The sequence below is a fragment of the Anopheles maculipalpis genome, chromosome 3RL (assembly GCF_943734695.1).
Source record: "Anopheles maculipalpis chromosome 3RL, idAnoMacuDA_375_x, whole genome shotgun sequence".
Classification (NCBI taxonomy): domain Eukaryota; kingdom Metazoa; phylum Arthropoda; class Insecta; order Diptera; family Culicidae; genus Anopheles; species Anopheles maculipalpis.
In genome coordinates, this window is record NC_064872.1 from 84,309,612 (window position 1) to 84,333,429 (window position 23,818).

Here is a 23,818-nt window from a genome sequence, read left to right on the forward strand (position 1 = left end):
TGAAACATTTTCGCGCTTCTCCCCCCGAACCCCAAAAAAAAAAAAAAAAAAAAAAAGGGTGGTTTTCCTTTATGCGTTCGGGCGCCACCCCGAGGAGCGTGTGTGCGTACGTTTACGATCCCCCAAACCGCACCCTTCTCCCGCCCGATGATCGGAGCTGAATTTTCGATCTTCGCTTTGATCTCCACTTTCTTGACACCGTTCGGTTCGAAGATCGGGCCCGGTTCAAGCTGCGGTTTGCTACGGTCGCCGGTGAAGAGCTTTTCTTTCGAGCTCATTCCAGCCGTTTCGGTGGGGTAGTAATCGTTGGTACGCACGATAGGAAAAGCGGGGAAATTCTTTCTCCTGCGTGCTCTTGTGTGCGTTTCTATGTGGTGTCTATGTTGCTTTTTGGACAGCGTACGTAACCGAATACGGAAGCATTAAAGTAACACAATATTTCTCACCAATATTTAACAAACCACGTCGTTTACCTTCGCTATTTGTACTATAATGGACGGATAGATAAAGCCTTTTTGATTTATTGCGATAGGAAGGTTTCGAGCAGGAGAAAACAAATACTTTGATTTTTAATTCGAATACAGATCAATGGGAATGAAAGTAAAATGACCTATTGTACACAATTGGGAAAAAAGGGAAACTGCAGCGACCGAACTTGTTGACAGAAATTAATTGTCGAATTAGTGTTAGCTCCACCAAGTGCAGAGGTTTCAAAGAAAAATTTGTGAGCGATGAAAACAAGCTTATACATTTCTGTAAAACGTTAATTGGAACACTAGATTTATCTGTAACAAAACGATTGTTTTGAGGGTTTTCAGTGACAATTCGTTACACGCTTTGATCAGTGCCATTCATTTGTTGTGATCATTTTGTGTTGTTTTCTGTTATGATTACCTGTTTATTTCGCATTAGTAGCGTAGCCACGTCTTATAATTGTTTTTAACTATTACTTGCAAGTTGATCTATCAAAATTGTCAGACTTATATGTTTTTATATATTTTTGGACCAAAATTTCGGTAACAACTGTGTCTTTCTTCCTCAAACAATCCTTTCAGGACATATTATACGATTAAAAAAAAAACTCTATGTAATTTTTACTATGCTCTGTTGTATTTATCTTAACATTTGTTTCCTTAATGAATTGTCCTTCCTGAATGATGAATTTATCCTTCCTTAATGTTTTTATTTGAAATTTTAAATTTACAAGCATATTAAAGCGGCGAGTCAAATATTTCAAATTTCTTCTAGTTTATTTTTGTGAGTGTTTTACTGAAATACACACTCTTGTTAAGAAACACACTCTTGTTGTTTTTTATTTAATAATTTTCTTGAGTGCCAAACAAACGTTAATCAAAACTTTTAAAATTGAATACATAATATTTTAGCATCGTGCCACTAGTATTTGATCACATGTTTACGCTCAAACAAAGCTTCATTCGTCACAGTGACCCAAAAAATTATCGCCAAACATCGGTCAAACTCGCTGTGCATCGTTAAAACGATTGAGCATGTTACAAATTTGGAAGAAAGTAAACGGAATATGGATGAATTTAATTGAAACCATCTCGACGTGAGTATTTACCGGTGACACCGGTAAACCGATCGGGCACGGATAGACTTGAATTTGTCGTTTTCCACGTCTGCAATCAACATTAGCAGCTCCGTTAAACAGATAGCAAACCCCTAAGCCAATCTGCTTTGATATGAAGTCTTTCCTGATTTCATTTAACCCTTTTTTCTCATTTCACTGGCGTTTTTCTTTTAGGGGGAAGGAAGGAGAGAGGATTTTTTTTTATTTTGTTGTTGTTTTATTATTAACTCCAAAACGGTAAAGGATGGCGCTTACCGGCGACGGGTCGATGCGTCTTAAACACGCATTAATTGTTTCGATTTTCCTGCCATCTGCGCTCCGACGGAAAGAAAAATTCAACGCACCTGAAACAGGACAGACGAAACCGTTTTAATGGGGTTCGGAGTCATCTGCGAGGGGGAAAATTAATTGAAAATGTACCAACGGCCCAATACACTCATATACTGCAGCATCTATGAATAACGTTGGCGAAAATAAAAAAAAAACACCGAAATTCTGTGTGCTTTTGCAGGGTTTTTTTGCTTCATTTTTCTTCAGCTTCTTGTGTGTGTGTGAGTGGTTTACTCCAGGCAACAAGAGAAGATCGTACAGGTGCATTATCGAAATTAAATTTGAGGTCAGACACGATCACTTTCTCTGCCGCACATTTCCGATGGTGTGCCGTTATGGGGTTTTCTCCCCACGGCTGCCGAAAACTGTATGCGCATTCGCCGGTTTTGTCTGTGTGGTCTGGCGGGATGGGTGCACACGCGTGTATGTTTGTTTGTTTGGGGGTACCTCATCCCCAGCCCGGGGAGTTAATTATGAGAAGAAAAAAACAGCTAATGGTAAAAACTTTTTCCACGTGTGATCTTGCGAGCGAAAATGAAGAGAAAAACTCCAGCCGACTCTACCGATCAGTAAAGCACGGGAAAAGCTTTTTTTTAGATTTTGCTGAGTAAAGTTTGAACTTATAAAGGAAAAATCAGCCATAGATACTTCTGGTTGGTATAAAAGGAAGATTTATGGTTAAACATATGCATCCGTTTAAGTGCAGATTTAATTAAAAGGTTTCTAAAACACTTTTAATTTTTAATCGCAGGTGAACTTGAAGGTGGATTTAAGCACAAAGTTAACGATTGAGTTGTTTGGTTTGCTCATTTTGAATGACTTTTGAAAGTGAGAAAGACATCAATGAATTATAGAAGGTTTGGATCGTGTCCAAGCAAAAATAATGAGCAAATTTCAATTGCGAATTTCAAAGTAAATAAGTTAAGAGATCAAAAGATTCGTAACGATGACTGTCTGTGAAACTGCATTTTACGCATTGTAATAATAAGTGACTGCTCTTTCTGTATTAACTAAATAACGCATGTACAAGGTCTTTAACAAAATATCATCGTTGAAAGTGTCCTTATGAGTTCTGGAAAATTTCTTTTGTGACAACCTACACCACCCACCAACATTTACATTAAAAACCTCACACGGAACGGAATCTCAAACCACCGACACTGGGCAAGCTTTCACCACTGCCAACTGTAATGTCCTGGCAGCAATCAATTACTGCAATCATAGTAATTATGCATGCTATCGGTGTGAGTTGCTTCACCTTTTCATCATACTTGGCGCCAATGCATCACAAAAAAAAACGCTCCACCCCAAAATCTACCTCGCGAACTTTGCAGGCTGCGTTTGCTTAAGGTGGCCGCGTGGCGTGTGGATATGTGTGGATCAATAATTTGGAGCAAGAAAATAAAGTTTTCTGCCACCGGGCCCGGGTAATGATGTGTGTGATTTTTCGTGGTGCGCTTTCATTTTCACCAGGGCATCAAAATGTGCGGAAGATCGACACGATCGTCCGGAAAAAAAAGGTTTGAAGCGTAGAAACTCAAGACCTTGCTCATCACTTTCTACAGCTCGGTGCGCGCGTCTGTGTGTGTGTGTGTGCATATAAAAGAGAGTGATTTGGATTGTTGCATCCTTTATTACTTGTTGCTATTTTGTTTGAAGCATCAAAATCAAAAGCAGGAAATTCCCAATCATCAAAACACAAACAGGCATCAGGCAGACACCTCTTAACCGCAACGGAACAAACAACACTTGCCCCCTTAGGAAACGTTAAAACGGTCTTCGAGAGACGCAACTATGCATGAAGTTATTTGTGTCCCTGATGGACATCTCAAGAAGAAGATGTCGATCGACATCGGGATAAACGTCTCCCAAAGGTGGGATGAGCGTTTGCGTTGCGTGTGTGTGTGTCTGTTTTTCTTTTTAGCCCTCCAAGTGCTGCTCCAAAAGCACTGCTCTGCTCTGCGGGAAATCGTGTGCACGAGTGTTCTTGGACGAATGAGGTTAGGGAATGCCGGAGGCGATCTCATCTCATTAGAAAGGCTTCTGATCGATGCCAATCAAAACAGTGCTTGTTAAGGGTGCTATGTTGGGATTGTATGGCGAAAGGGATTAGCATCACTAACCAACACCGAACGAGTGTAAAGTTGCGTTGAAGTTGAGGCTTTTGTGTGACTTTGTTGGTAAGATGTACCATAAAGCATCCGCTTTAATTGAACTTAATATACACAAGATTATTTGATGATGATTTGTTCGAATTTTTGGTAAGTTTTCGTATCGTACTTTACACTGTTGGGTATTTAAATGATTGTTCGACTCTTTAAAAAGCATAAAAGCTTTAACTTTTCTATGTTTTGTTGTATAATTTCAAACAATCCAATCTGCATTTTTACTATTCAGATAAGTTTAAAGATTAAGGGATTTGAGCTGCCTTTTTTGCGCTTTTATGACGTTACTCGTATCTGTCCCGGATGAGATTTGTACGCCTATCCATTCGTTTCAGAAGCTAACGAATTAATCACGATTCGGTTTAAATTGAAGGAGAACAACGGATAAAATATTTCAAAATATTTAGCTTTATCAGGATGGAATTATCCACACGTTTTGCCTTTTAAAATCGTAATCGTTTAATTTAGGCTTTCATTTAATTAGTCTTTGGTTCGCAATGCGCAGCGCGGCGAAACGTAAAAGCTTTCGAGAGGTTGACAATATATTTATCTACAAACTGTATAAGTATTTAAAAATAGAAATAAGTCACGAAATTAAGTGTGCCAACCAGCAAATAGCATCTGTGTGCGCACTTACGATCCTCACGATCATTTTACGCCGTGCGATGTTTTATCTCGAGATCGCGATGTTAAATTATGTCTCCCTACGCAAGGTGAACAGTTGCAGCTCTCCATCAACGTATGTAGTTCCACGTGCCTGACTCAATTTTCGCAACATATAACAAAGAAAGGTTGCAATTTTCTTTTTCTTCTCTCAAACTGCACAAGTGGTGAAAGAAATTCATTGCTTGCTGAGCAAAAACACACCAAGATCCCCATTTGTCTTTTGAGTGTGTGTGTGTGGGTTTTTCTTTCGACTGACCTTTTCTTTCTGATTCCTCTTTATCAGCCAACTGCTACTACTTGCAGCAAGCATAAGTACAGCGAAGCGGTTAAAAAATAATGGTGAAAGAAAACCGATTTGGCCCAATTACATTGACATGATTTTTGGCAAATGCCTTCGAACCCGCGATACGATCATCTCCTCGCCAACCATTAAACGTGGCCTAGACGCCAAAAGTTCAACCGATTGAGGCTTCCAGTCAAAGTTTTCCGCAGCGCATTTCGGCAGCTTCATTTCAATTGCTTCTTTGAGTGTCTCTCTCTGTGTGTGTGTTGGTGCGTAAGTGCCCGTTTGTCGTTGAGAGGGTTTACCACGGTTGCGAGGGCGTTTTGCTCGCGATGTTTTTTTTGCTTACTTCTCTTTTGATGCTCACCTCAACGGTCTTTCTTTTACTTTCGAGGCTAATGAAATGTTTCCTTTTTGGACGGTCATCGGCAGCAGCATCATCGGATAGTGGGGAGGAGTTTAACGGCATCATTTTTGGTGGTCACTTTCTGCTGGGGGATGGATTTGAAGTGTTAAAATATGCGCACTCACACAACTACCAGCGGGCGCAGAGGTTAAGGAATGGCTTAAGAACGACTTAGGGAAAAGGGTACAATTTTCGGCAGATACCTCTTAGCGGATGGCGCACAGTAACCCAATTCATAGTGAAGCATTCCGTTGGGAATATTCGTGCACGGGAATAGCTCGAAATGATGGAGCAGCGCAGTAATAATGTTCTTGTGGGTTACTAGAGCGAGGCCAGTTTTCGATCTGCTGTCGATTTACAGATAAAGAGTGCTTGAATTTGAATTTAAAAATGGTATATTGCAGCCTTACTTTACTTTTAAAATGACGAAAGTACTAATAGAGAATTAATACATACTTATTAAGCGTTAAAATTTGAAACTAAAATAAAACAAAATTCGGTAAAGGTAAGATTATACAGCTTTTCTTATGTATTAAAAAATGAAATGTGGAAATACATTTAAAAAATAACACATAAAAAGATCGTTTTCGAAAGAAACAAAGTCAAAAACACAACCTATTCGATCATCAATCGAAAGAAACAAACGTACCCCTCTCAGGTAATTAGTCACCCGGCGAAACCATAATGCAGCTTGAGCATAATAACATTTTCCGGCTGTAACGGATCCATCTTATGGCAACTTTACAGGAAAATGAAAAATCCCTCAACCCGTGACGTTGACGTTGCGCAACGTGATTTTCTTTCACTTAACGTTCCCCCCCCCCCCCCTCCCTTGCTACTTACCTCCCCCGCACAATAATCGGCTCACATTAGTTAGCCAAAAAAAAAAAGCGAGCCAAAAAGGTAAACCATTTTGCCTCCACCACACCGCTTAAATATGGCCAATTAATCACGGCATTAACGATAAAAAACCTCCAACCTTGCCACGCCACGTGACTCCCCGATGCGCACGTGGTTGCGCAAGTGATGGGCTTTCTTTCTCGTTGCTGAAGGAAAACTCTGCCCTCCGCAGGTGACACAGGGTGGCCCGTCGGTGGATGATGCTACAGGCACGATCGATGACTTCTTGTTAGAGAGCCACACGTGAAAAAGCAAAATTTTCTCCTCATTAAGGCAGGCACAAACCAACAAAACACCAACGCATGACGAATGATACGAGCGTATGTGTGAAGGTTGCAGGTTTTTGTTTATTATTTTTATTTTTCGCTACTGTCCGTATGGTACACCTAGAAATAAATTAGAAATCTTGCACTTGCCCATCACTTAAGAGCTTGCGGGTTTCTTCCCACTCGTTCTCAGCATCCTTGCGACTGACTCCTTGCTCACTTTGTTACTTCTGCAGTCTGATGGGATCGAATCGTGTGTAATGTGGGGTGGATTTTTATCAGGTGGATGCAAACGACTCGCCGCTACGAATGCGCGCATCAACGGTGGGTGAAAACAGTGTCTTCAACAAATGCCTGCCTTTTTCACGGCAACTCCTGCGGAAAGAAAAAAAGGGAGCAAACGGAAAGAAAAGCATTACATCCGGTAATGGATTATTAGGTATGCATGGCATTTTGTTTACCAGCTCATGGCTCATTAGGCAAAACTGTGTAGCAGGTTTTCAGAGATTCAAATTATGTGTGAAGCTAGGGGCACATTTTCATTTTACTTTCATGAAAATATCGGCGGTCGATCTTTGAAACAAAAATTGATGGTTTGTGGAAAACAAACGATGAAAAATCAGCTGCTCGTTAATGATGGAAACGAAGATAAATGTAATTCCGTGTTTGCTACATTATTTAGATATTCCTAATTTATACTCATGGACGGAAGGTGATGTTAGTATTGAATGAAATATTTTTTTTTAAAGCTATCATGAAGTAGTTTTGATTGATTTTTAATTTCTTTGGCGATACACCGTATCCACCAAATTGTCAACCTGCTTAAAAATGCTACAGCTTACAGGATACTTAAAAGGATAAACCATAGGCACTTACTTGGCTTCGCTCCGCACCGGTTGGCGCACTCCAGTTTGTACTCGTTGTGGTAGGTGGTGTGATCCGTTCCGCACACCGGATTGTACTGTGACAGGGTCAGGCAGTTGGACATGCAGCCGTAGAATGCTCTCGATCGTGGCGCTGGCTTACTACTGTCCACTTCCGCCGACAGTTCGAGCGGACGCGTCTGAAACGGTCGAGCTTTCTCCACCGAATTATCCGCCCAGTCCGTGTTCGTGTCGAGCGCAAGCGTCGTACTGGTCAGAGGTCGATTCCGTGCTATATTAAAGCGGTCGGAAGCAAGAAGATTAAAGTACGTTGTCTTTTCTCGGTTTGAGACGCTACGGATTGAAGGGTTGTAAGCTTACCGAATTTCTTGCCCAACGCAAATGTGTTCGGTGACCGATGAAGCCACGGACTTTGACGACGTACTCGCCCTGCAATGACATTGGCCTGGGTTGACTGAGCAACGGCTAGCAGAAGGAAGCCTGCTGGTTGAGAGGAGATTGTAGCACAAGAGAGCAACACAAGAGCACAAATGAAAAAATGGTTCAAACGGCCGCGATCAAAGGGGATTTTTGTGAAGTTAGTCGGTGATCGAACGCTGGGAATTAGAGTGAGCTGTAATTCGCGGGCACCGTTAGCTTCCCGCGCAGTTTTAGAGGCATTATTGCATCGGATTATTGCAGCCCTAATAATGATGGAGGCCCTGACCGGCCTTCCAGCACTAGGTCATCATTAGCAATCATGATGGCATGCAACGATCGGACGGTGGAGGTGAGCAAACACCTATAGCCCATAGGCAGCCTAAAAGGCTGACACTGTGGGCTACAAATAATGATGGCCGATTGTGCGACGGCGAATCAAACACTGCCCAAAATCAATCGGTGACCACAGTGCCATCGTGACCTCCACGCAAACGAGTAACACAGAAAGAAAACGGCCGTTTATGACTGGCGGTGGGGTGTTTTTTTATGCTGGAGGCTCGCACACGCGGGACATTGACTCAGCAGCTTATGTCGGTGGTGACGTGGTCGTTCCTTGAACTTGGCCGTCGATTTATTGGAGCTTTGAGGGAGTAGACTTTTTTGTTCCGCTTGGAAACGTTTTTAATTGGCGCCCGCGGTCTCATTTGTTGAGCTTGGCCGGGTGAGTTTGGGTGGAATCTAAAGATGCAAAAATTGTGGCGAAAATGTGCACGGAAAGGAAGTATCGGACCGATTATTGAGTAACGGAACGGAGCGTTCGCAAAGGTCAACCAGAGGAGGTGCGAAATAGTTACGAAATGGCTATAAATTCTGTAGGAAATTAACGGTGGAAGCGACCGGCGAAACGGAAAGCAACTGATTGCATAATAAAAGTGAATATTTTAGTGTTAAAAGATATTGAAAAAGAAGGCTCCAGACATGAGGGATAGAATAATTAATTGAACAGTACTGTCATAAAACACTATACAAAAGATGCTATAATTCGTTGCAGTGAATTTCACTAGCAAAGAAAATTTGTAAATAGCGTTCAAGCGTTTTTTCTTCTACTTTTTGTGTACTAAAAATTGGCATCTGTGTAATGTTCGAAACAACCTCAAACTTTGATCGGCGAAGCGTGAAATATGGTTCGGATAGGGTACGAATTGGAATGAAGCATCCGTAAGCTTCTTCAATTGCCGGCTTCTTTGACGGGAAGATGTACTCCGGAGCCTCTACACAGAAACGATCCGCATCGGCTACGCATGGAAATTGTTTGATGCTTCTCTGTCGATGAAAATTTTCAACTCGATCAGATAATAACGAGAAAGAAATAGAAACACACATACATGTACACCTCAATGCACCTCGAAAAGAGAAATCCTTCTTCATGGAAATGATGAGCTTTTAAGCTCGTCTTTTTTTTGCCACAAAACGAGAAGACCAAAATGCTAGACAATTCGTACCGGCGAAGAAGCCCGTTGCGAAGGTTTTACTACTGCTATACATTCAATCAAGCTGCTACAAATTCAACCTAGACACCACACTGGCCACCGCAGCAAGTCTGGTGCTTGTTTTTGTTTCTTTTTTTTTCTCTGCCCGTGTCTAGCAGGCTTAGTGGGACGCAGACGAGGGTGTGTGTGTGTGTGGGGGGAGACGAATTCAATTAGCCTCAAATCAAAAGCAGATCACGTTCGGTAATTATTTGCCAGCGATTATTGACGGTTGTCCATTTGATGGAAATGTGCAAATTGTAGTGAAAATACGCAAAAACAGACAGCAAAGCCTAGCACGTAGTGGATGGGGTGTAATCTTAATGTTTGGAGTGTATGGATAATGTTAGATCATGATGAAAACAGTAGAATAAGAAGCCTAGAAAGATGGAGTGCAGTGAGAACCCGGACAGCTTAGTGATTTGTTCACAATGATTCGTGATTTCTGTTGTTGATAATAGACTGTTTTTCGACTAGTTTTGTTTACGACACTCCATAAATAAAGGATAAAGGAGAAAAATGGAATAGAAATGAAAATAGAAATATATTTCTCTACACTGTCTCTCATCGGTACGAAATTTTGTAGAGCCAGAAAGTATGCAATCTGCAGTACACAGACCGAAATAGGCTTTGATCTTTTTGTACGATTTTTCTCTGTTTCTGTATTATCAGTCAGTGGATGTTGCTTTTTAAAAAAAGAATTATATTTTTGTGAAAAATAAAATGGTAGCTAAACGCCTCTAAATACCCACCACTGAGTTATAAGTGAGTTGGTGAGAACTACTCCATCTAAATCTTTATTTTTGGACTAAAATTAGAAATCCATGTGGAGTTTATTTGGGGAATGTAGATAAAAATATGAATTAAAATTCATTTATAAAATATATTTTGCAATCCTCTCTTTGCTCCATCTTAACACTATTTAACACGTTGCTTGACTAGAGGAATTACTATTATTATTACTATACATCTTTGCAAATTTAAAGAAGCAAATTTAAGGGTCAATTTCCACTTCATTGTCTTTTTTAATGTAACCGGTAGAAGAAAAAAAGAATAAAGCAACTTCTTCCGAGTCCAAGCGTATGGTGAAGGTGAAGATGTTTTTCCATTCACATTTCCATACGGCCTTACACTGGCTGATGGAAAACCTTCAACGCTGTGATCGTGCCGCGAAACGATGCAAATTACTCATCAAAGGACGTGTGGCGTTCGTATCCTTCGGCCGAGGTGTCTGCCAACTGCGTCATAATGTATGCTAGACAATTGGAGTATTAATACCGAACATATTTTTTTCTTGTTGGTTTGCTCTCATTTCAGCGAAGTACTAGACGTATGTAACGGAAGCGTGAGGAACACCTTCAGACGATACGTTGATACGCGTGAGTGAACGCACGTGCTAGGGAAAGTGTGGTTAGATCTTGTGGTTGATGGTACAAAAGGAGTATTTTGCGCAGTTAAATTTGTACAAACGTTAGAAACTGATATAAGGTAGTTGAGGACCTAAACCGTTGATTATAAATACCAAACATGTGAGAAAATTTATTTAATCTTTTGCCTCATCAATCTAAGCTTTAAAATATTATATTAAATATATGGTACAAAACTTTTTTTGGATTTTATGAGATTAGATTATTTCATAAGTCAACTTAATTCCTTTAACTTTCCTTTGATAATCGATTTAAAAATACCCATGAAAAGCTCTCAGCTCTTTGTTGTTTTAGCTGCTGCCATTTCATGACTAGTACTATCCTCTTGGACTGATAGCACATTTATAGTCGGTTTAACATATCTATTCTTATGTTCATTGAATAATTAAAAAAAAAAATTACAGAGCATTAATGATGCATCTTTGATGTTTTCTTTTTAAATCACAATCACCTTCAAGTGTTTAATTTATTCGCCATTTGAACGATTTTTGCACCCATTTTCTGTTGCTTTCAAACACAAAGCATACCAACTAAACTAAATTATCAAGTTTTATTTTCTTCACTTGAATAACTCTTGTACGGTGTAGTTTTCACAACTCTTTACATCAACACACAGCGCTCCGCACGTAGCGTTTAAGTCGCTCAACACAACAACCGAGCATGAAACAGCGCTAAACACTGCGTTGCACACCGACCATCGATACACTTCCGCGGTTTTACGACTCATTACATTCGGCCACTAAGTTCAGTGCCTTACAAGAAAATCTATTACTCACCGACCAGTACCACACTGACCAGACCGACCATCCGTCCATTCCGTTCCATCTTGCGGTTTGTTAGGGTGTTGGGCTGTTGTTTAGGGGGTGATCTTGGACAAAATGCTTGATCCGTGTTGTTACACCGTCCTCGTACGGACAGAACACCGTGTCGAACCGCAATTTAACCACACTTGCCAACTCACTCTCAACCGCGAGCGACGCGCTAGTTCCGGTTTCGACTGTTGATGCTGCGACTTCGTTGTTTGGCCCAGCCCTGCCACAAAGCACAGCTAAACGGTACGTCCGCGACACCGGTCCGGTGCTAACGAAGAATCGACACTAACTGACCGCTTGGTTGAGTCCTGCCGAGCCTCTAAGAAGGCTAGTCGGTGGCGATGTTGTACGTGCATCGTGTTCAAGGTGCCGCGAGAGGGTGGACGCGATGTGCTGCAGAGTGGGAAAAATGTTCTTGATGGCGTACTGGTACATTAAGATCGGAAATGGGCGATGAGGAGAGAAGGAGGGAAGGAGGGGATGTTTGAGAAATCGGAAGTCGAATGTTTATTACATTGAGCCCAAACAGGCAGACTACGTCTGCGTGTAGCACACAAGCTTTCTGAGGAGTGTTGCTGGTGGGGTTGTTTCAAATGGAAACAAAACGTGTGAAAGATCCAGTTTTTTTTGTGTAGGAATACGTTATGGATGTCTGTCAGTTCCCATAAAACTTTCCCTTGAGAGTACCATAAGGAAATTAATTCATCCATTCATTCAAATTTTTGTGAGATAATAACCTTCAAATGTCATTTACTTTATCAGGCATGATGTGTTCACGCCAATCACTTTCGATATTCAATCAAATTAACCCTAGAATTGATGAGGATTTTTCGCCTCATCTGCGCCAATTAAAGGTTAACCATGTAAAAAACAATCATTTTCACCAATCAGATAGCGAAGAGACCTGAATCCAGTTAGCAACTGATTAACATTTCCGTAACTGACCAACCCCTCTCGGTGTGTTCCCATACATTTTTGGGGACACCGAAATCCGGTTTCCGAAGCTGTCGAAAGCTTGGTGACAAGTCTAGTTAAACCAAGCGATAATAAAACCGCGAAACTGGTTCCGGCTGTTTTATTGTTCTGGTCAGTTCGTCTTTCTAGAACAATTTCTAAGCCTTTACACTATCCCTGCGCTGGGTCAACAGAAACTGTGTTACCATGCGCGCTCGACTGTGTCCACGGATGATAAATGATGATTGGCCGTTTTCGACAGTTTGAACATTGGACTGTATTTGAAGTGGTGCTGGAATGGTAGTCGGAGCTTGTGTCGCATATGCAATCGCTGTGAATTGCTAAACATTTGTCAACAGTTTGACCAGTCGGTTTTTTTGCTTCCCATAAAGGGCCAAAAGCAGTTAAGGGTGACATTGTGAACGTTATTTACTGAGCTTCAATGAAACGATGTTACAGAGACATGCAAAATGTTTGAAACAGAACTCTCTAAACACTTGTTCACTGTCAATGTAGACTCGCCAAAAGCCTTGTCATTTTAATTACTTGACCATTCCCTTCCTTAGTTGTCGTGCAGCATCAGTACAGTATCTCTTTCAAGGGCAAGTTTTCAGTATTACAATCAGATAAATACAACTGCTTCAAATATGTTAGTCGAAAGCAGGCACAAAGCGAGAATCAATGTCCAAACCCATCTGATTGTCACTTTTTGACCATTTCGTCCAGTATGCGAATCGATTCCACCTGTCGATCTATAATACTGTAAACAGATGAGCTGATGTTAGCTGTGCTTCAGAATGGCAGAATGTAGCATATCGTCCAAGTATCCAAGTGTCTCTTCATACATCCTTCGTTCCCGAGGTTCAATAACTGCGACGAAGCGTGAACGATGATTTGACGAGAGCGCCCCAAAGCCCACCAGAGCGGTTTGGTTAGCGTTGTTGATCCTAAGCATAGTACCGAAGTGTATAATGTTGCAATTTATATTCGCTCTACGGCGTAATGATGTAAATTTCCTGCCGCGCCTTGCCTACCAGTATGCGCCGGGTACATGCTAGCTGGCTTGCCTGCTAGGGAAAAGCGAAGAAAAGCGCAACCAGAACACCGTAACGAACGAGCCATTCCATCCATTCAGCATGCTCCACTGGCAGAAGGTAAATAAATAATACTGCACGGAATGAGCTTCATTCTAGTCCGGGCAGGGGGAAAAAATATATGAGAAATAAATAGAGTCCATGGGTAGAGGAATCGGCATCGGCAGTGCACGGTAAGATGAAATTGAAGAACATAACGAAACAGCTGGAAGAAAGTTTTACCGACGATGATGATGCTGCTGCGTATGGTTTGATGCTACAAGGAAAAGGGGTTAGTGAACGTTTTTCTCCATCGCTCCATGAGTTTGAATGGTGGGTAGATGGGGGTGGATAGCAGAAAAAGGAGGTTTGATCTTCTTAATTGCATATTTAGCAGACAGTTCAAGGTCGTGCCGGGATGCCAAGAAGCTTCTCGGGAGACGATGTCAGCGACCGAAAACGTAAATCGGTATGTCCATTAAGTACGGCGAAAGATTACGACCACAATGAAAGGCGCATCATGTGCTTATGTTTCGGGGAGCTTATGTTTTGACTGTTATCAGTGCTGGAGGGGTTTTTGGTTCAATTATGGCTCCATTTTTGTTGTTGGATAATTAGTCGTTATTTTGGCTTTACAAGATATTCTGAGCTTTGTTTCGAGCTGTTTCGTTCTGGGAACGATTGTCCCTAACTCCAAACTGACAAGGTTATCACATTTATCAACTTAGTAGATATGAGAAGCTTATGTACAAAAATGTAAGTATTGTTGAGACTTTCATTTGGAAATTAAGTGTTTGATTTCTAGTGTTATGTTCTTTGGTATTTTTTAGTGAAGATCTTAAAAGCGAATGTTGCAAAATCACAGCTTTTTCTCACTATTTTCTCCTTATTCAACGAAATTCGATTGTTAATTTTCACACACAATCTTAATTGGCTAATTGATTTTTCAAATTGAACATCCTTTAACCTGAAAATGAACAAAAGGAAATACAAATTGCCTACGAGCGTTCCCGAGAGAGTCTTTTCCAATAATCGTTCTTATGGAGCTCTATCGTTCAATGAGGTACGATGTAATTTGTGTAATAATAAATCACTAATTTTTTCAAACTTCTTCCCCAAAAACCTTCAGGGAGTCTCAACGGATTCAAATGAAATGAAAACTGCATTTTAATTTGCCGAACCAATGATGAATCCTATCAAAACATCAATCTTCCAGGCCCGAAACCTGGGCTGAACTTTTGTACTCCCAAAAAAGGGATCCAAAGCAAACAAACCTTTCTTCCTTCCCTTTTTAACCATTGACCCTTTTGGTTGCAACATTGACCGAACAAGTCCGAAAGGAACAGAGATTTTATTTATATTCAATCTCTCTAACACCAGCCAAGTGCTTCGGTGCCATTTGTTTCCCATTAGCTTGATTGAGTACAAGTGAGTGCTAACTCCTGTGCCCAAAAAACTCAGCGACCCGTATCGCTCCAAGGAGTCTGTTGTATCTTTTTGTCTTTACGCCCTCCCAATTATTGCTTTCAATCCATCTGCCCGAACTTGGTGAAGAAACATTGTCAATCATTACAAATTAGGTCCAAACAATTCGTTTCGTATTTTAGGATGAGCCAACGTCCCAGTGGGAGGTTTTTAATATGCAAAAATCATTTTCTTCGTCCCTGGGCGGACATTCTCCCATGGGGATGTGAGCGATCCGAATGAAGCTGCCGGAGATGAATCAATACTGGTGTGTCTATGTGTGTGTGCATGTGTTTGTCTGTTTGTGTTCGTATCGGAGTTATTGTTGCCGACGGCTCGTCTGCACACGTGATTTTCAATCACTGAAGCGAACCGAAGGGCATGATCCAATAATCAAACAAAACATCTGTTGAATAGGAAAATTGGAAAAGCTTTTCTTCCCGGAACGGTCGGTATGACGTTTGTTTATCTCGCAATGTTTGATTGTCTGCGGCGACGGGGTTGTGTGCAGTGTCGGAGGCAGACGAGGATGGAAATTTATCGTGACTAGACCGTTTGCCAGCAGTAGTCTGGCAGGTAGATGCTGGCATCTAGTCATGGTTGGAGATGGGATGAAGAAATTTTCACCGTTGAAGACAATTGGAAAAGGGAGCGCTAGCTAGCAAAATCACGACCACCGCTGGATAGGACGCCCGAAACTGAGCGATTGTCGGCAGGACTCCTACCGAGCTTAGCCATCTGCAAGGCTCACCTTACCCGAGACCTTTGGGGCGGTTGGGCTTTTCCTTAAGGGATGAGGTGTCAGCCGGTTTCGAATTCAATACTAGCCAACACCGAATGCACCTGATATTCGCGAGAAAGGAAAGGGCGGAGTCTCAGGCCTGGGGAGCGATGATAGAGGCGACACGTAACACGTCTGGCAAACGGTGCAAACATGCCGGGAATTTTAAGCGACTAACGGCAGCTAATGGATTGTTTTAATCAAATTCTCCTGGCATGGAATGGACCAGATGCAGGTGTGTGCGCTTGTGTATGGCGGGATGTCGGGATGCGATTATGTGTCCGTGATGGTATTGAAGCGAAGGAAATTAACTTTCGACCCGAAGCCCTGAACTGTTTTCGCAACGTCGACGTCGTTAGTCGATCCGACCAGTCAGCCGGATCCAGCCAGCCAGGCCAGGGATTACAACGAGCGATTATTGTGATTATGTAAATTCGAGTTGATTGTGGAGGTTCTGGTCGGGGCCGGTGTGCTCTGCGTTTGCAGACGTGAAAATGACGAACGGGTCCATGGCGACACGTGGGAGACTTTTCAATTTGCAGCCTAAATGTTGTTATAGTCTCGGATTTTGGACGTTAGTTAGCGTTACCGTTGCACATCAGGTGGCGGTCGTCCGGAATCGTATCGTTCTATTCAATTTCGTAATAATAAATAGTGATCTGTTGGGCAGGTTGCAGGACACGGGTGGAAAATTGTAGTACTAATTGTGTTAAAGATTTTCACGCAGATTTTGTCGTGGTGAAAATGTAATGAAAATGAGGATTTCTTTATAAACGCATTCTCATCAGGGTATAACTTTAAATAGACTTGATAAAATCAAGCACAAATATGTGAACAATTTGAGAACTAAGCGGTTTTACTTTTCATGTTAAATGTTTAAAAGTTTTATGATATTAGTTCAAGTAAATAGCAACGGAGAGTAAATCGATACGACGAAGAATTTATTCACCACAACATTTCAATTGTTACGCCGTATGGTATGCAATGTTGACGCATAGAAGCTACCATTCGCACGGATATGCAATATGTTACATCGGTCTCAAAAGGTATGCAATCTGCCATACAGCTACGTGGTTTTGAATAGAAAGTAGATTCAGTTAAAAATATTTCTGCTAATTGTTAATTATCAAAGAATATTTGTTAAAATATAATTAAAATAGAATCATTGTTGATTACTATTTTTTTTAACTATTTTTTACTATTTTTACTATTTTTTGCCAAATAATTCATAACTCAGGCATGATCAAAAATATTTTTATGCTGAAATTAATTGCATTGTCCGATGTGGCACGCACCAGCTCTCAATCATCATAATGCATTGCCGAGGTGCGAACCATCGGCCATAAAGTATTTCACAAATCGTTCGCACGATGAATTGCTCCATTAGGTGACCAAGAGCAAAAGCGAGCATATAAAAAAAATAAACAACTTCTTCCAGCGCAAAACCAAGTACGACGAATGGGTTGAACTTTGTGTGTCGTGAAAATATTTTACGCCTCGCTCCATTTTCTACGCTACCTTCCCGTGGACCCACTGCTAACATGTTCAAAGGTTTTCATCGCAATGGCTTCATATTCCTCGGAAGCTCGGAGAAGCCGCTGTCCCGTGCCGATGTTGGGTGTGCGTGACGTGGGTACGAGTACGCGTCTTGCATAAGCGTGGGCCAACGTTACAATTCCGATACTACGCACCAGACGGAGACAATAACAAACAATAATGGACGTCGTCGTAGGGAAGTACCAAATTTCGGCTGGAGCAGCGGCGTCAAGCCGTCTACTGCGGAGCACGCAAAACCGGTAAAACCTACGCAATTTGTCAGCTCACATTGGTGTGTATGTGTGCGCGGGCGAATGTGCTGTGTGAGCAATATTCCTGATAGCTTTCCACGACAATGGACATATTTTATGTGTCTCGCCTGGGCAGCGAACGTTTCGGTGTGGTTTTGGAAAGACTCCAAAAGCTTCGGTGCGAGTGTACCAAAAAAGGACAACTTTGCACCAACGACCCAGACGCACACGTGCACGAAAGGCTCAAGTTGCAAATGTCTGACACGAATTCGTAGTTGGCAGATGTGGCTGTGGGCAAGCTTCCAGGTTGACTGGGTCTCAAACGAGTCCCGGGAGCTTAGCAGTCCTGAACATCCGAAATTACTAAACACGACTTCATTCAACGTTACGCTCGAGCGCTTTTCCGTACTCGTCATGTAAACAAGCCCGGTGGTTCACCATCTGCATGCACAACCCAGACGCAGAGATACCGTTGGGAATCGAGGAATGTCGGAATCTCCACCGGGACATGACAGGAGACGCGTCGCCTTCCGCCGTGTAGGCTTCTGGGGGCGAACACCATCCGATGGCGGCCGGATAGACGCAATGTCAAGCTGCATTCGAGCTGGTTTTCCCCTTCCCGGGCAGACAACGAACGGTCGGGGCGTAGGCAGCGAGCGAGCGTAGTGTATCTCGACGTCTAGACATCGACTAGACATGCCTCGAACGTCAAACGCCTCCCCGGCCGACGTGGTTGTCTACCGTCTCGCGAGACTCCCATCCACTGACGTTCGTGCCAGCTCTCATCGGTCCCTGTCACGAGCTGGCAATAATCAATTTCACCCCCTCCTCTCACCGTATGCTACCCCTTCCCGCAAGACAGCCCAGTTCTTTCGGTAGACACAATCGAAAAAGCGGATCTGCAGACCGAGACAGCCTGCTGCGGTTTCGGTTCCGGCGGGCATTTTGCGGTTTTGGCTCCGAGCATCAATGACTAGGTCGGTCGAGTCGTCTTTTGCAAATGTGGTTTTGCATTTTGTGTGCTGCTTTCGGTCGATGGTGGTGGTGGTGGTGTTTCGCTCTATCTCTCGCCTTTCCGGTGGGAAATGTTTGCTGGGTGTAATTATTCCACATCAAACAGTCGGGTTGGATGTTTGCCGGAAGTTTAGTTCTGTACGCCAAGTACGATTGTGAAGATAGACTATCTATGATGGTTTTCCGTGCGATTCAATTTACTGATCACCACTAGCTACCGCAGTGATGACTGGTATGTTGGACTGGTATTCGGTATTCTGGTTTGTTATGTTAGAACATAACGTAAAATGTTATCTAGAGTTAAGGAAGATTGAAATTGCCCACCATATTAGATGGGTTTAGTTGATGATTACGTTTAACCGTATCTATTAATATAATTCTTGATATTATTCTACGTTTGTGCAATTTATTCGTATTGTTCATAAACCTTAAACTGAAATTAGGTTTATTTTTTTCTGGCTTAAAGACTTAGTGGTCATCTGAACTTAAACAAAACCATATGAACTATCTTCAACAAGTATTTATTAAAAATTGTTTCTAGTCATTTTCTGATAGAATTTAGCGGCGAAAAAAATAGATGACTTCCTTTATCTTTTCTGTTTTTATTCTCCACAGCTCATTTGCAGAGTTTTTAAAGTTAAAGTTGGAAGGATGAATAAGACCCCTGCGAGTATGCAATAGATGCGTAACAGTTTTCTGCGAAAAAGATCGAAACGATCGCTTGATGAACTGTTAGGAAAACTTTTGGAAACCTCGATAAGAAGTATTTAATGGATCCCAATAATATGTTAATATGGAACTGTGCGTACATGTGTTTTTGTTTAAATTAAGAGATTTGACCTAAATTCACCATTTTTACCAACATTTCACTGCATTATGTTGGTTATCTTGCTCAAAGTTTCGTACTGATAATACCCAATAATAAAGAATGAAAATGATACGAGGCGTCCATCAAGAAAGTAATTTTTCTACTGAGACAGTATTCACAATACTGAAATTCAATACAGGCAAATTTAATGGTTGAGAAAGTAATTTAAATTAGTGCAGATATGTGGCTGTGGAAATGCAAAAGTAACTGACACCGTGGCAAACCCTGTGAATCAATATGGAAGCTAAAACAACAAAAATATCGTGGATGATCCGCTGAGAGCACCATTCGGAGTATCGCGCGTGAGAGCCGCCACGCCACACGATTAGTGAGACGGCTAAGGGAAGCCATTGCTGCTCGCACTCGATCTAAGCGTTTTTCCATTTCACTACCCATCACACTATCTAGCAGTAAACTGTTTTACAAGTGATTCCCGAGCGTTAAGCTAGATCGGACCAAACGGACATCGCGGTCGATGATGCCGTTTAAAGATTCGTGCAGCCTACGAGCGACCAGGAGTCTCCACCGTGTCCACTTAGTCCGGGGACACGGCTCACGCCGCACACCACCGCCGTCGGTGGACCGCGAGGTGAAATATTAATGAGCCAAATAAATAAAAATAAACATCAACACACGGCGCGTAATAAAATTGGCGCTACCAACGCGACGGTTCCGCGAGAGCGCTCGCCGACTAGAAGATGTCAGTAGTGCGAAGCTAACGGTAGCGCGAGGACACAGCGCGACACATTCGCCTTCGTTCTTTTTGCCACCCTGATCCTAGTAGACGGCGGCGTGTGCGAGTGAGCGCGAGTGAAGAAAGTGAAAAGCAAGCATAGAAAGAGATGCTGTGGTGTGCTACACATCGCGCTCCGCGCGCCTAGTGAGATGAGTGAGATGAGCGAGATCGGCGTGCTTCAATTGTACCGCGTGTTTTGGTGAGATTTCGTAGCTGTCAAACGCATTTTCAATCGCTGTTGTTTCACTGTGTGTCGCTCCCGCGCTGTGCGATTTTCCCCCGTGTGTGTCTGTGCTGTGTCCGTTTTGTGCCCCAAGAACGGGAAAACACACAGGGAGGCCTGAGGCTCGGTTTGTGATAGAGCAATATCGGTTGTGTGTCTGCTGTACGTGCAATTGTTTTTGAAGGAAGTGTGCGTTTAAAATGGCCTACTGGAAGTGTTTCCGCTATCCACGTTACCCGTGACAGTTTGCCAAGCGCCAGAGCGGGGTGGCCATTTTGGTGTTCGGCGGCCCACCGTCGCCATCGTCGTAATTTGGTGCCGTACTCCCCGTATCCGTGGGATTTATTATTAGACCTCGTGAGTCGCGTGAAAGCCGGCCGAAAAGTGCGCAACCAAGCACGGTGGTGTGAGTGTTACGAGCAGAGAGAGAGAGAGAGAAAAAAAAAAGAAAAGGTTTCCGATGCAAGCTGCCCAGTTCCGCCCCACACAAACACGCACATATACACGCGTCTTGCTTCCGTCGGGGGGCCAAACGCTGTAAACGTCAAGTGCGTACGGTAAACTCGCGCGGCCCATTCGCCGGGTGCAATAATTCGCAATTTCATATGCAAAATAGTGGATGGATGCACTTGCACCAGTTGCGCGCGCGTCCACCGTGTGAGTACCGGCGTGAGCGAGTGAGTGTGGAGTGTGTGTACGTGCATATCCGTGCTAACGGGTCATGATTTGCATTTGCAACGAGTTCGTGGCCCATAACGCGTGTGCAGTGGCGTGAGCAAATAGAGAGAAACGGTCCATTCGGTTTCGGCCGTGTACTTCAATTTCGTGGCGTGGCCTTCCAGCGATTAGCTGAGCGCGATCGTTTGGTGAGAAGAGCAATCGTTTTTGCTATCAGTGAAACAAGGCCCCGCATTACCGGGTCGGGCATATCCGGTACATCCCAGTTTCACCACGGTCTCCGGAAACCTGAAGGAATGTGGAACGGTTGTGTGCTACGAACGACAACTCATCCCCACATCCATGGTAGGTGTCGCTGTAGCGCCATATATCCAAATACCGTTCCATAGTACGTCAGTTTGGGGTGTGCTGGAAACACAGTTCGACACTAAGCCAACGGCACCACGAGGGAAGCTAAAAGGGGCAGCAACTTCGAGGACAGTTTTTCACTTCCACTTCCACGCAGCAGTTGTTCCCGCCACATTGGTACGGGCGTGTGTGCGCCACATCGTTTGCGGGCAGACCAGCCGAAATACCTCCGTGTCTCCGTTCTATTTAAAGAAACCCAACTTTTTCCCTCTAAAGCGTGGTGGATCCGCTGCAAAATTCTCTCCGATATTATTTTCACCCAGAAACCGTGGCGACAGCGCGAAAATACCGACAGATCACCGCCAGCCAGCCAGCCAGCGAGGAAAGGGACAGGAAGGCGGAGTTTGTCGGGTGGGGCTGCAGTGTGGAGGATTGGCACAACGTTGCTCACGGTCAGTGAATGGGGAGGACTCTCATCTCACGCTCAGAAAAACACGTTCACGTTCACTTGCCAGCTTTCACGGTGAGCGCACGGTGAGCCGATCGAACGAGATCGGCGCGATGCTGAGAATTTGTTTTTTCCTTCTTTCGTACATCCATTTTTGTACGCTTTTCCTTGCTCCCTGCCTTGTTTTCCCAACATGCAACCCTACCTCATCCTCTACGACCAGGTTTCGTTTGCTCCCCCGGTTAGGCACATGCGCCGTACGGTTTGTTTTGACGGGATTCACCAGTCAGTGATAGTGGCAAACAGCACGCCATCCCCACCTTCGTTCTTCCTCTCAAACCATGTCTGGTCTGGTGGGTTTTGGTGGGGGTTTGCGGCATGGGGTAACGGAGCAAGGTGGTAACGCAAAATCATCTGTCAGACGGTCTACTCTCCCCCCATAACTCGGCATCTCCTCCGTAACCGTAACTGAATGTGGTGTGGTTGGGTTCTTTCGCGGATGAAAAGTTTCTACACGAGACGACGAGAACCATTAGCGTGTTGTTAGGGCTAAAAGACAGTCAGGCAACCAACAAAAAAAGCAGCAGAAACCGAAATTGATGATGAAAATTCTTGTGCGCTCGCAAAAGGAAAGCGGACGCGGGATCTCAATCAATTTCGACATTTACCGGTGAAAAGGCTTGGTGCGGGATTTTTCTTTTGCTTTCCTTTTTTTCCTTGTCTTTCCCTTCTCGGACACGGTCGTCTACATGGACCCGGCGTAAAGTCATAAATATGTATCCGGTTCGGAATTGCTTCACTGTTCGGCCTTCGCTTTCGGGTGGTTGTTTAAAGACCATTCTTCACACGTTTCACCTAGATTCTAGAACCTAGTGTGAGGATTTGGGGCCATCCCGCCGGATCACTCCCTTTGCGCGATACTTCACGTCACTTTGCAGGCGGATCATCCGAGCGGCAAACCATGCAAGCAGAAAAAAACGAACGCAAATCCCGCAAATGTCATCACTCAGAGAAAAATGAGAGCTAAATATAAATATATTTTCTTGTCGGTTGCCCATTTGCTTCGTCCTCCCATTTGACAGCCCCCTCCAAGCCATGAGGGAGGGAGGCGAAATGTTGTTGTTCCCACCCTTAGTGTACCCAGTACGATGATTATGATGTAGAGCGACAGACACGGTCACATGGCCACAGTAGTGAAAGGATAGTTGATACGCCGCAGGAAGCATATTTTTCGCGATGACCACTAAGTTGGTAGTAAATCAAACGTGTACATGTGTGGTATTTTAACTGCACGATATCTGCGCCGACATGCGACAGGACAGGAACGTCTCCAAACGACAGCGACAAGCGACGACGACGGTGCTATAATTGAAACTGATCGAACGGTGGTGAATCTGTCCAAGCAGCCGCTCGTATGGGGGTCGGTGGTTGGATGGTGTTTGAAAAGCATGGGATAAGCCGTGCAGCCGCTTGGAAGATGTTTGGAATTCATCCGACAGACTGGTGGCGGCTTGCCCATTCCCGGTTCACTGGCTGGCCGACTCGATTACATAATCCGCTGCACAGGTGGATCGGAAACGGTTCTCAGAGTCATTTGGAGGCCTGTCGGATGGAACGGTTTTATTTTTTTATTTTTTTACTTTAAACGTTGTTTTAGGTTAAGTTCTGTGCACTTGTTGATGATCGTTGAGTACATTTTAAAAATAAAATCGATTAGAGATACTAGTATTTTATTTTTCCACGACAGAATTAATTAATTTACTCG

General features: G+C 43.2%; 3 protein-coding genes across 3 annotated transcripts in view; all 3 read right to left on the reverse strand.

Annotated features, from left to right (window-relative positions):
• The window catches only part of LOC126561486 (diacylglycerol kinase 1), a 483,147-nt gene that overhangs the window by 345,001 nt on the left and 114,328 nt on the right, over positions 1-23,818 (reverse strand). The window lies entirely within an intron of this gene.
• LOC126563414 (uncharacterized) overlaps positions 1-23,818 on the reverse strand; it is a 111,752-nt gene that overhangs the window by 6,761 nt on the left and 81,173 nt on the right. The gene's annotated exons all lie outside the window — the stretch shown is intronic.
• LOC126563258 (uncharacterized) lies at positions 6,951-11,692 on the reverse strand. Its single transcript, XM_050219889.1, has 4 exons — positions 11,644-11,692; positions 7,852-7,971; positions 7,484-7,762; positions 6,951-6,982 (listed from the first exon to the last, which is right to left on the reverse strand). Exons 1-4 carry the CDS (start codon positions 11,690-11,692, stop codon positions 6,951-6,953), a joined length of 480 nt encoding a protein of 159 aa, XP_050075846.1.